This window comes from Triticum aestivum, chromosome 2D (assembly GCF_018294505.1).
Source record: "Triticum aestivum cultivar Chinese Spring chromosome 2D, IWGSC CS RefSeq v2.1, whole genome shotgun sequence".
Lineage (NCBI taxonomy): Eukaryota > Viridiplantae > Streptophyta > Magnoliopsida > Poales > Poaceae > Triticum > Triticum aestivum.
In genome coordinates, this window is record NC_057799.1 from 631,916,195 (window position 1) to 631,930,120 (window position 13,926).

The window sequence follows — 13,926 nt, forward strand, 5'->3', positions numbered from 1 at the left end:
ACATATATGATATCCCTTTCCGGTTTAGAAGGCCCGAGCATATCCTTGAATCGACAATTCGACTAAAGTAATACTTCCTCTATAAGAAAAATAAGATTGTTTTTTCTGTGTGGAAAATGTATATAAGACCGTTTAAATCATTATATTAGTGATCTAAACAATCTTATATTTCTTTACAAAGGGAATACAAATTATATATGACAAAGTTTATACCGTTAGAAAATATAACATTAAAATTTACAATGGTATTTTCTTTGTGATATATAACCATTCATACAGACCACTTATGTGCATGGAATCTTCACGTATATACTGGAACTTGTTGTCACAAAATAGAATTTCACTAGTAGAACTTGTGAAACATGCAAATATTTTTACAAAACACATATAAAAATCATTTGTGATGATTGCTTGTACGGACCCAAGGACATTTATGTAATTTCTTTATTTCCATGATGATGATGACTGCTTGTACTACTAATATTTCTTGAATAAGTAGTTTGACCATAGTTTGACCAAAGTTTGACCAAAATTCAAAAAAACTGAAATTTGAGCATAACTTTTTTTCCTTTTAGAATTTGAGGATTCTAAAAATTTGCAAAACGGCATATGTACCCGGTACCCTCCAGAACACTTCCGGTGTCCCGATATGTACTCGGTACTCTCCGGAACACTTCCGGTGTCCCGATATGTACCCAGTAGTCTCCGGAACATTTCTGGTGTCCGAATACCATCGTTATATATATATCAATCTTTACCTCTCGACCATTTAGAGACTCCTCGTCATGTCCGTGATCTCATCCGGGACTCCGAAAAACATTCGGTCACCAAATCACATAACTCATATAATACAATATCCTCATCGAACGTTAAGTGTGCGGACCCTACGGGTTCGAGAACTATGTAGACATGACCGAGCCACCACTCTGGTCAATAACCAATGGCGAAACCTGGATGCCCATATTGGCTCCTACATATTCTACAAAGATCTTTATCGGCCGAACCGTTATGACAACATACGTAATTCCTTTTGTCCATCGGTATGTTACTTGCCCGGGATTCGATCGTCGATATCTTCATACCTAGTTCAATCTCGTTACCGGCAAGTCTCTTTACTCGTTCCGTAATACATCACCTCGTGACCAACTCCTTAGTCGTCTTTCTTGCAAGCTTATGATGTGTATTACTGAGAGGGCCCAGAGATACCTCTCCGATACTCGGAGTGACAAATCCTAATCTCGATCTATGCCAACTCAACAAACACCTTCAGAGATACATGTAGAGCATCTTTATAATCACCCACTTACGTTGTGACATTTGATAGCACACAAGGCATTCCTGCGGTATCCAGGAGTTGCATAATCTCATAGTCGAAGGAATATGCATTTGACATGAAGAAAGCAATAGCAATAAAACAGAACGATCATAATGCTAAGCTAACGAATGGGTCTTGTCCATCACATGATTCTCCTAATGATGTGATCCCGTTATCAAATGACAACTCATGTCCATGGTTAGGAAACCTCAACCATCTTTGATCAACGAGCTAGTCAAGTAGAGGTTCACTAGGGACACGGTGTATGTTTATGTATTCACACATATATTTAGGTTTCCGATCAATACAATTCTAGTATGAATGATAAACCTTTATCATGAATAAGGAAATATAAAATAATAACTTTATTATTGCCTCTAGGGCATATTTCCTTTAGTCTGCCACTTGCACTAGAGTCAATAGTCTAGATTACATTGTAATGAATCTAACACCCATGGAGTCTTGGTGTTGATCATGTTTTGCTCGCGGAAGAGGCTTAGTCAACGAGTCTGCTACATTCAAATCCATATGTATTTTGCAAATCTCTATTGTCGGCGTTCTAGGAACGGGGGTACCCAGACTTGCCTGCCTATGGCCCACGGCGTGGCTCCATCGACGGCCTGGTACGGCCCAGCTTCAACATCAACAACTCAAGACCCTCGCGAGGGGTCAAGCCTCGCGAGGAGGACGACACCAAGACCTCCACAAGGAGCCGCCTCCTCAGGCTGGCTCCTAAGGAGCGGAGATCTCTATGCAAGCCTCACCTCGCGAGGTTCGGATGACGTGAGCCATGACGACCAAGACCAGGTGGGCGCCAACGGACGCAGTGTACCAGTTTCCTCTTCGGTGCTAAGGAGGCAAGCACAGGCACGGAGTCCCGAGGAATCAGCCAAAGGTTTCCATTCCCGTGCAATAAGACCAAGACCGCCAGGACGGAGGTCATCACCGAGCCCACCACGGCGTCACGACTTGAGGCTTTTGCAGGCGAAGACTACTTTTGTCAGGATAGCATGTACTAGTTGTCTCCCTTCGAATTTGGCCGTTGTGGGATCCCTTCCCGCCTTCATTTTGAAAGAGGACCAAGGCCACTATAAATAGGACTTAGCCACCACCATAGAGGGGACGGATCCATTCCACCCTCACACTCACTAGCTCACTCGAGCCCAAGAACACTCCTCCTGAGGTTGTTCTCAGACTATGCTAGTTCATCCTCAGCCCCTCGAGGCTAATCCACCACAAAGCAGGAGTAGGGTTTTACACCGCAAGGTGGCCCGAACCTGGGTAAACTGTTGTGTCTCTTTCCCTTACAGTTCGACGAGCTAGGCTGTGAGATTAGCGAGTAGGGAGACTTGGGAGGATGAGTCCTTCGCACGCACCCCAGAGTTCGAACCTCTCAAGGGTTTGCGGAACCCGAAATCCGACATTTGGCGCGCCGGGTAGGGGTGCGTCGAAACTTCCTCCGTCCGTCCGCCGCACTCCGCCCGTGCCGTTCAGCTCTCATGGCGGGCGTCGCTTCTCTGACTGGATCGACGGGCACGCACGGAGGCGCCGTGGGTCTCCGGGCCTTCACCCCCGCCTTACGGTGAGTGTAGTGGCCGCCCATGTTCAGGCCGGAGATGCCGCCTCGCTACGATGGCGCGGCAGACCCGGTGGGGTTTCTCCAGGCGTATGAGGAGGCGGTTCTGGTGGCCGACGGCGACGACAAGGTCATGGCGAATTGGCTCCCCATGGCCCTCACGAGCGCGCTGCGCGCCTGGCTCCTGGGCCTGACGGAATCTTCGGTGGCCTCCTGGGAGGAGCTGCACAGCCTTTTGGTCACGCGCTTCGCGGTGCCGGCACCTCACGCCGTCGCAGCCATCCTCGGCGGCTCGCAGGCCGCCCTCGGATCACCACATCAAGCAGTTCTTTCGCCAGGCGGGTGCCGCCCCCATGCAGCGGGCGGCACCGCCGGGTTGGGCGGCGCCCAAGGCCGACCTCACCTTCGACTCCGGGGACCACCTTGTCTTGTCGGTCAGGAGGTCCAAAAAAAAAGAAAAACTGAGTGATAACGAAAAAGAAACAGAAGACCCGGAGCTTTGTTGGGCCGGAAGCTGGCAATAGTCAAGAAGACGACAACGGCCCAGTCTCTTCCGCTTTTGCCCTGCTCGCTCGAGGCGAGGGGAAAAGCTTGGCCGACGCCTCTCCACCGGAGACGCCGCCGTAGGAAACAAACAAATCAATTTCCATGCATGCATTTAACATTACTGATTCAATAAGAGGTTTTTGCTTATGCGGACATAAATTTAATCTGTACCACTTTGACACAACTTGGTTCAAAGGAAGAAAGTTTATACTCCCTCCGTTCCTACATATAAGTCTTTTTAGAGATTTCAAATGAACTACCACATATGGATGTATATAGACATATTTTAGAGCGTAGATTCATTCATTTTGTTCCGTATGTAGTCACCCGTTGAAATCTCTACAAAGACCTATATTTAGGAACGGAGGGAGTACTTCCAAGCAAAAAAAGAACACTTTAAGCAAACCTTTCTACCATTTGAACATTCTAGTCACATATACTGGATATGTCAGGCTAATAAGTAATAATACATCTCAACATTGGACACCTGCTTGAGGTCTGTCTGTGTCAACCACAAGTAAAAAGTACTCCCTCTGTATCGCTGGACTAGCTGAGCTCAGCTAGTCCAGCGACATGTATTTCGGTACAGAGGGAGTACTTAGTATGCATCAGGCTAACACAATCAAACACCATAGCCATAATGGACTGGTATAACATAGACCAAGCAGAAAACACAACCTTGGAAACATTTATTAATAACTATTTTCGCCCTAAGGCATCAGTACAAGCTTCAGTTGAGGGATAAATAAATAATAATACAAATACAGGACTACTGAATTATGGAGCGAGCACAGAAGCTCCTTGCAGCTACATAGCCGAGAAATAAGAGTACATATGCCATGAATGATTACATGGAATCTAGATTTTACTGATGACACCATGCATCTTATTCTTCAATTATTAATTAGGACCTGAAGTGAATCACAGCAGGCGAAGCCATCGGCAACTCCTTAGTAATCTCCTCCCTCAACATATCCTTCTCCTCAGTGGTCCGTGGATACCGAGAAGGACAGACCTTGATATTGGGATCCAAGTCACCGCAGTCCTCGCACACCTGCCAGTCGTACAGAGATATCTCCTTCATGTTCACCGCGATTTCCATGACACGCCTAATGTACCGCACAAAGTTCTCCTCAGGTTGGAAGCCGCAGATGGTGAGCTTAACCAGATTCTTGTGCTTAAAATGAACAGCAGATGGTTGCCACTCCACGTTTGCTTTCTCACAGTAACCCTTTTTCCTTCGAACATCCTTGTTTGTCTCCATTTCACACCAATGATCCCACACCGTGATGCATAGCTCCTTTAGGGAGCTTGCAGCTTCAAGAATGAACATGGTCCAATCAATATTGCATCCTTGAGGAAGATTATCCAGATTCACAATCTGTAGCTTGCCAAGCACAGGTGCAAGCAGTTTAGGGCACTCAGGTAAAACCCAAATCTGGCACAGCAGAAGCAAATTAATAATTGTGTACAAACTGCAAACAAATTACATTACACCCTCAAGAGCTAGAAAAGGGACTCAGTTAAGTTAATATTACTATTATAAGCACATAAATAGGAATAAGACATATATGGATGACTAGTGAGTACCTTTTCACTTTGAAAATCCAGACGCAGGTCAGTTATCCAGGGTACATTAGCAAGGAGCTGACTTAACTGAATATTACTAGTCGAACTAACACCAACATTTCCAAGGATTAGCTTTGAAAGCTGCGGGACAGAACCAAAAATCAGGGGATCTTCTTGGTAAGACCAACCAACATATTTGACACGTTGGAGTTTTGGTAGACAGTTGAGTTGGATGGCTTCAAATTCCCCATAGTCGATCTGGAGCGCAACAAGTTGAGCATGCTGTACTTGAAGCACGGAGCGGACCCCTGCGTCACAATGGGTGAGACGCAGAGATTCCAAGCGCTTGCAGGTGTTGAGGATGTTGTGGATGTCCAGTTCACCAAACCTCAAATTCCGCAGCCACAGGTGCGTGAGACCAGCAAACACAACTGGACAATCACCAAACCAAGTATTGAACCGCTTGGCAAAGGAGAGGAGATCATGTTGAGTGCATCTCCAACTAGTCTTCTCCGTGAGGACGACAAACTCAGCGACATCGAGCTTGTGGGTTGCCATGGTGCGGGCAACAGCTTGGCTGATGGAGAGACACTCATCATGCCTCAAACAGAACCTGACCCTCAGCTCGCGGATGGGGATCTCGGGATTCCTCGCACCAAGTATCTTGTCCGTGGTAGCAGCCACAGCAATGTTGTACTGAAAAATACGATTAAAGGTGTCGACATCGGGCTTGAGGTAACGCGCAAGGGAACCAATATCTATATCAAGCAGCGACAGCATGGGGGGAAGCTTTAGCATCCTCTTAGACAGGATGCAGGTTCTCAAGGCATCTAGCGTTTCAACCCTCTCCAATATGTTGAGTAGAAGGTGATCCGGCAGCTTGCTAAGACTGTCAAGTTGGGCTTCGGCTTTCTGCATCATCACATTAACCAAGGAAAGAAAATGAGCCTCGTGGACATGAACAAAGGAGGAGAAAACATGAAAGAAAAAAGGCGCTTACATTATTGTTTTCCATCTCCGCAAAATCTCCAATTGGCCTTATTATAGATGGATCAAAGAAGTCGAAATCTGCTGCGGCTAGTCCGCTAACAAGGGCAGCACACGAATAGGAGGACTCGATCACATCCTAATGATTACTAACAATATCTCGGGTCACAAACAAACTTTGCTACTAATAAATAAATAGAGTTCCTTTTGGAGTCCGCTTGGGATCTGAATCCAGACGGAAATCGAGCCACTTCCTTTCTAGCACGATTACACAAGGAAGGAATCCCGTGAGCCCAAGGACATACCCCTGGACGGAGGAGGCAAGGGCCGGCGGCGGGGAGTGGTTGTCGCCGCCGGCGGCGGCGGCGGCGGCGGCCTGCCCAAAGGGGATCGGGTCAGTTAGGGTTTCTCTTCTCTTCTCTTCTCTTCTCTTATACTCGTATATTACATACATTACAGAACGTTAATGGGCCGTGCTATTTTTCCTTTTTGAGGGATTGCTATTTTTTTCACAACATGGCCTTTTTTGGGCTGGCACTGATTGGATGAAACGGGCTAAACGTTGTTAATTCAGTTCGGTCTGGGCTTTACCCTTTTCTGGGCTGGATTCGACCCATGGATACCTGGTTTCTAGTTACTCAAAAAAAAAAAAACTTGCCCAAAAATATGCTAGGCCGAAAATTTGAAGAAAATAACCCAAATTAGGGCTATTTTGCAACAACTTTCCTTTATTACCTTTCGGACACTCATCCGCATCAAAAATGGCAAAATATAACCTTTTGCTACAAATAGTTAGGTCAAACATTTTATCCACGAATGAATAAACAGTGTGCACATGGGCAAAATGGACAAGAATAACCCAAAGGTGGAGCTACCCTTTCGGGCAACGTCCAACGCGTAGATGCTATGCTTTGTGCCGTAGCGCCGTTCTGACGGGCGCTACACGCCTTTGCCAGTGTGGCGTCACGAGGCCATGATGGGCCGCGCCTTTGGCTAAGTAGCGCCCAAGGCTCGGGCACTATCCTACCTGCATGGCACCTCTTTGTCGGGCGCTATACTGCCACTTAGTAACCGGCGCGAGCCATCCCTCCCACCAACCCACACACCCCTTCCACGAACAAAGAGGCTGAGAGGGGTGGCCGCGATTTCCTCTCCCCTGTGAATTTAGGCTTTGTTTTTTTCCTCTGTGAATTTCGACCATAATCCCTCTCAGAAGTTTGTTTTTTTTCCTCTGTGGATTTCGACCATAATCCCTCCCAGAAGTTCTACTCTGCTTCCCTCCTTTTCATCTGAAAAATCCTTCCCATTATTTATCCTTGGGTGAAACCCTAGTTTTTTATGGATTCAAATTTTCTATGAGAAATTGAAATAATGTGGGGGTGATTTAGGCTTTGTAGATGAGTTGTAATCATTGGGGAAAATGTGAGTTGTTGATTTGTATTGTAAATCATGCTTGCATAGGATTTTGTGTCTATGTAATAATACTCACATATGAAATATTATTAGATGATTGTTTAAATTTGTTTTAGTAGCTATGTATGATTGTTGAGATGAATACATACGAAAATCATGTCTTAACTAATACGTATTTATATATTAAATATAATATACGATAACACTGACCTACAAAGTAGTTCCGGAGCCATATTTTTTAAATATTCGCGTACAAAGCATTTTCCTTGGTGTATGCCATATTCGAATGTCTTCTCGACAACCACATATACCAATTTACTTTTTGAGAATCTCAGATTTTCCGCAAGCCACAACTCTGCTCTCTGCACTTGTCATCTCACGGCTTGTCTTGTCTGTTTCAGCATCCAGCAGAAGACAACAACAATCTTGACTGTACAGCCTTCGAATGCCTCGGGCACCAGCTTGTTGCGTCGAGGCATGTTGGAATGGAAAGCTATGGAGAGGCGATCTCATGTTATGGCTTGTAACTATGTTATGCCAGCTATGTACCTTTGATGATCTATTATGAGCCTGAACAACCACTGTTGATGCTAAAGTACAAGGTCTTGCGACTGAAGGCGTTCATGGCGTAGTCGACCCGGATTTGACCTATGTCCATGTTGAAGTGAACCAAATCCCGGTTTCCCTTGCCGAAGAGCTGGATTGCCAGATATAATTTAGTGAATGATGAGTGATCATTGAACAAAAAACAGAGCAGGATCATCCGCAAAAAGAAAAAAACAGAGCAGGACGGAATGAGTATGGTCAAGTATATATCATATCGACGTATATATCAGATCGACGTATATAAGAATCAAGTGCAACACATCGTAATCATCATTGGTATATTGCACTAAAAGTTTCCTGACCAGGACTGAGCACGCGTCCAAAAGGATGTTCGAGGACACTACTAGAACTCTTTTCCAATTCTATAGTATGGAGCGCCCATCATTATTAACAGGACAGATATGCTGGAGGGATAGAACAGCTGATAAGAGAAGTTGTACAAACTGAAAAAGATGCAAACAACTGAATTTCACTAGACGCTCACTTCAAACTTGACACTGTGTGGAGTGCTGATTGCTCAAATCAGCCGGGAAACAAGAAAAGGTTTGCTTATGCAGAGCTAAATTTAATCTTTACCACTTATAAAATTGAAAGAACTTAGTCGAAAGCAACAAAGTTTATACTTTCCAGCAAAAAAACACTTTAAGCAAACCTTTCAACCATTTGAACATTGTAGATATATATACTGGATATGTCAGGGTATACATCTGAACATTGGAGACCTGAGGTCTGGCTGGGTCAACCACAAGTAAAAAGGACTTGGTACGTATCAGGGTAACATATTTGAACACCGTAGCCATAATGGACTGGTATAACATAAACCAAGCAGAAAACGCAAGTGCATCAGTTGGTTTACAACTTGTAAGATAAACTTCTCCAAAAACCTATCAAACTTGTAAGAGGTACCACAGATAAATATCATGATAGTCTAAACAGTTATTAATAACTATTTTCACCCTAAGGCATCAGTACAAGGGCCTAACCCGCTAACCAGCACATGGAGCAATCTAAACCACAAGATCATCACAGTAACAAGTCCGTGGTGGCCGGAAGACCAAGCAATGAATAATTGGCTCGATGGCCAGACCATCTCAGGATCAAGAAAGAGCAATGAGAGAGAGAAGAGTCCAAGGACTCACCTGAAAAACAAAGTGGCCACCACTGCCGCTGTTACACATGTGTAGGACTGCTGGATAAGCTTCGTACATGTGTCGGATAAGCTTCGTACATTTGGCGGGTACCAACTTCCCTCACTCTCAGCCTGTGACCTCCCAGGTTATTTCCACCTTGAGTTATCACCTCCTGTGACATTAAAAAGGAACCACAGAGTCAGGTCTCACTCTAATCAACACAAACACAAACACAAACACAAACACAAAACATAGAGGTGAGTAAGGTCCATGGCTCTGACCATCTATTCACGATAGATAAACACTATACACCACTTGGTAATGGCACTCCAAAATAGTACATGTAGTGTGAGCTATCACAATATTGAGCAAACCAAATTTAGAAAGCCTAAGTAAATCAATATCATCGATTCTTCATTATAACCCATCAAATGCATGGAATGGTCTAGAGGAGGAACTCATCAAATTAAAAACCTCATTCTGGGGTTGGGGTTTTGTTTGCATGCCTATATGAAAAGAAAGTACATATGTAGGCTAGCACTTCATAGAACAGAAAATCAGTCAATGACTGTTAAAAGAAGCAGTTTAGATGATCACAGGCAATATATACACAAGCAAGCATAAATGAAGAACACTTAGAGGTGGCTGATAAAAGAAGCAGTTCGTCGACAACACTTAAGAGAGAAACAAGCATGCATAAACGCCAGAAGAACTCTGGAGCACACAGCTAGCAGTTCAGCATTTAGATATTCATTCATGCATCACACAGATTATGGCATTCTGTGATGCTCGATTCATACAACAAAACTTAAGCAAAAAAGAACTGCAAAGTCAGGCCTCACTCTAATCAACACACAATAAAAACCTCTGAATATAACCGGTGCTTACATGTATGAGGAACTAGACTAATTGGCTACTCGGGAGAGTAGTCCTAATATACACCATCTGCTGGCTTCATTCAGTATGACTCAAATGAAAGGTCGCACCGTACACAAACAAACTCGAGAGTTTGGGGTATCACAAACCATCGAGGCTAACGACAACAACAACAACAAAGCCTTTAAGTCCCATCAAGGCTAACAACATGTAGATTTAATAAACCTAGTGAGTCAAACATAGAGCTCATACTATATTGTGAAGAAACACATGTGTGTTAGATCAACAGCAGGTGGCATTCAGGATCAGTGGCCCCTGGCCAAAAATCAAAGCACAAGACAGTTCAAATTTTTAGAGTGGTCAAGTACACACGCTTGAGCACAGGCTCTCATGCCAAAAAATTGGGGGTCTACAAACTGAACTCAACTAAGATATTTTTTAAACCAACAAGCGTTTGTTGGCAGGAAGGTTTTAATCTCACACACCAGGGATGAAAACTCCAAGACTCCAGTAAAAGGCTGCAATACTATATGTACGATCACACGGGTATCCATGAATTCGGCACCTCGCAGAACAAAAGTAATGTTTATATAACTAAAAGACAGGGACTACCTTCTTTGCCGTCGCAAGTTTTATAACTGCAAAATTAAACACTTTGAAGGGAAGTAATAAAAAAAGCAGGTCCTCTCATGACAGAGATGGCTTGGAAGCAGCAGGTCACGAGGATGAATTAGTTGATCCCTGCACAGTTAATTGCAGGTTGAGTGTCTCAAAATGGATGCTCCATGGGTACATATATGGACTAAACAAACTCATTTAGCACTCATGGAAAAAGAAAGGATCATTTAGCCGGGCAGATAATACTCCAGTAAGTCAAATTTATTGAGTCACAGGAAGAGTTCATATGAAATCCATTATTTGCAGAAATTTCTGAACATGGGTAACCAACCACTGTTCAAGGCTAGCAAGACTTTTGATTATGGTCAAAATCACTTTCACATCAAAGCATAAGACTATGCACCACTCAGGAACAGATTCAAGAAGACAATATGCAGTTTTACTTAAGAAAAAAGACTATCACAATATTTCAATAATATGAATCCAATTCACAAGAAAAAACTTGAACGACATGGACAATACAAATCACGGGATATCCATATACCCCTCAATTAGCAGTTACCAGGTAGTCGAACAACGCTTGCAAAGCTAGTTAGTGAATAAAGCCACCGACACAAAAAGAACAACAACATCATGAAATAATCTGACACAAGTTAAATATTAGCTCATAGTGTCCCCTACATAGTTCTGCAACTATGGAAGATGTTCACTCATATTGGTGTATTTCTCATACACATACACACTAGGCACTCTTGTTCTACTACTAAATCATCCGCTCGATGGCCAGACCATCTCAGATTAAGAGAGAGCAATGAGAAAGAAAGGAGTCCAAGGACTCACCTGAACCAAGGACGAGGCGGCCACCACTACAGCGGCTACATGTGGCAGGATAAGCTTGGTACATGTGCCGTGTATCAACATCCCTCCCTCTAAAGCCTGTGACTTCCCAGGTTTTTCCACCTTGAGCTATCATCTCCTGTGACATTAAAAAAGAACCACAGAGTCAGGTCTCACTCTAATCAAAACAACACAAACACAAACCAGAGGCTCTGACCATCTGTACACAGTAGCTAAACACTATACACGAATTGGTAATAGCAGCTACTCCAAAACAATACTTATAGTTTGAGATATCACAATAATGAGCAAACCAAATTTATAAAGCCTAAGTAAATCAATATCGTCGATTCTTGATTCTAAACCATCAAATGGATGTAAGCATCAAATTAAAAACCTCATTCTGGGGCAGGGTTTTGGTTTAAATGCCTATATGAAAAGTATATATGTAGGCTAGCACTTCATTTTACAGAAAAACAGTCAATAACTGATAAAAGAAACAGTTTAGATGTTCACAGTCAAGATATACACAAGCATGCATAAATGAAGAACACTTGGAGGTGGCTGATAAAAGAAGCAGTTCATCGACAACACTTAGAGAGAAACAAGCATGCATAAATGCCGGAAAAACTCCCAAGCACACAGCTAGCAGTTCAGCATTTAGAAATCCATTCAGAGTTTCAGACATCACGCGAATTATGTCATTCCATGATGCTCGATTCATACAACAATACTTAAGCAAATAATAACTGCAGAGTCAGAGGTCTGACTCTGATCAACACACCCATAAAATCTCTGAATAGAATCGGTGCTTACATGTATAAGGAACTAGACTAACTGGTTAATCACAGGAGAGTAGTCCTTATATACCAACCATCTGCTGGCTTCATTCAGTATGACTCAAATGAAAGCTCACACCACACACACACACAAACTAAAGAGTTTGCGGTATCACAAACCATCAAGGCTAACGACATGTTGATTTAACGTTAAAAACCATAATTGCTGGGAACATCTAAACCCAGTGAGTCTAACATAGAGCTGATACTATATTGTGAAGAAACAGAGATGTGTGTTACATCTATCTAGAGTTCTAAATGTGTAGCTCACTTCACAAGGAGAACAAAGCAAAGCAGCAGAGAATCACATCAAGCAGAGTATGCCTCAAGTCACACGCATGCACAGGACAAATAGTTCACAGAAAAGCGACTGGTGTAAGCTAAAGTTAATGTGAAAACAAGAAGTTGTTTCGCTGAGCTTGAGATTTACTCGTGATTTTATTTATTTCCAAGACATGCGTTACTTTGGTGATGAGGTGTATAAGTCTGCTTAAAGCACAATGTAAAAGAGAAAAGGTAGGCTTTTTTAACTTTATTTCTTAGATGGATCCATTGAACACCCTTGCAGCACAGGCCCGCATGCCTAAACATTGGGGGTCTACAAAGTGAACTCAACTAAGCTATTTTTAAACCAAGAATGGTTTATTGGCAGAACGGTTTTAATCTCACGCACTAGGGAGGAAAACTCCAACACCGCGGTAGAAGGTTGCAATACTACATGCAAGATCCTGCATGTATCCGTGATTTCAGTACCTCGCAGAACAACGGTAATAAATATTTATAGAACTGGAAGACAGGGACTACCTTCTTTGCCTGTTTGCGACTTTACTTTCACAAAGTCGCAAGTTTTCTAACTGTGAAATCTGACACTTTGAAGGAAAAATAATGAACAAAAGCGGGTCCTCTCCGTGACAGGGATGGCTTGGAAGGAAGCAGCACGTCACGAACATGGCATCACACTTGCCAGTCCTCACCATCAGCATAGTCTGGACATGTCCTGGTTAAGAGAGAAAGGGTTATTGGATACGACAAATAAAAAGTAGTAAACTGAAACAAACTAGGGAATAAAGAGCACGCATCTGCAAGCCTCACATTTTTATAATATAAAACTAATTAAAAGTATTCAACTGAAGTACTCTCCCCGTTCCATAACATAAGAACGTTTTTCAAACTATGTTAGCTTGAAAATGTTTGTATATTATGGGATAGAGGGAGTAGTAAACAGGGACCATACATAATACAAAGACTTGATGAATACTTGTATGCAATGCCAACATCTTTTACCTACCTTTAAAGAGCCAACACGCAATACTAAAAGGAATTAGGCTGAAAAGAAAGATGAGCGTATATTTTGATACATGTATTTTGCAAAACTACACAAGCTTATTTTGAAGTTATCTAGACAAGTTTGTGTTGTTTGCTTGTGCTCTTTTGGACTCACTCGGGTAACATTAATAAGCTAGCTGGTCGGTTCATTCGCAATGTGCATCAGACATGGATGGATGAATTAACTAACTTGCAGTTCCAGACCAAAGCAAAGAACTTTATGAAGCCGGCCAGTCAGTGAGGGTCATCTTCAATCAATCAGCATGTATGCATGTATGTCTCTGTGTG

General features: G+C 43.1%; 1 protein-coding gene and 1 long non-coding RNA gene across 3 annotated transcripts in view; both read right to left on the reverse strand.

The window, feature by feature from the left end:
* Positions 1-4,106: 4,106 nt before the first annotated feature.
* On the reverse strand, positions 4,107-6,369 carry LOC123055172 (uncharacterized; the record flags this gene model as incomplete). The annotated part of the gene is given in 3 exon segments (XM_044479141.1): positions 4,107-4,875; positions 5,028-5,918; positions 6,007-6,369. Coding segments are annotated over 3 exon segments (1,440 nt in total). The 3' UTR covers positions 4,107-4,341.
* A 1,198-nt stretch (positions 6,370-7,567) lies between these two features.
* The window catches only part of LOC123055173 (uncharacterized), a 7,654-nt gene continuing 1,295 nt past the window's right edge, over positions 7,568-13,926 (reverse strand). For both annotated transcript variants that reach the window (XR_006426539.1, XR_006426538.1), the window contains 5 exons: positions 13,117-13,309; positions 11,477-11,612; positions 10,631-10,759; positions 9,152-9,314; positions 7,568-8,103 (listed from right to left, as the gene is read on the reverse strand). This is a non-coding gene — a long non-coding RNA (uncharacterized lncRNA). The remainder of the gene's footprint in view (positions 8,104-9,151; positions 9,315-10,630; positions 10,760-11,476; positions 11,613-13,116; positions 13,310-13,926) is intronic.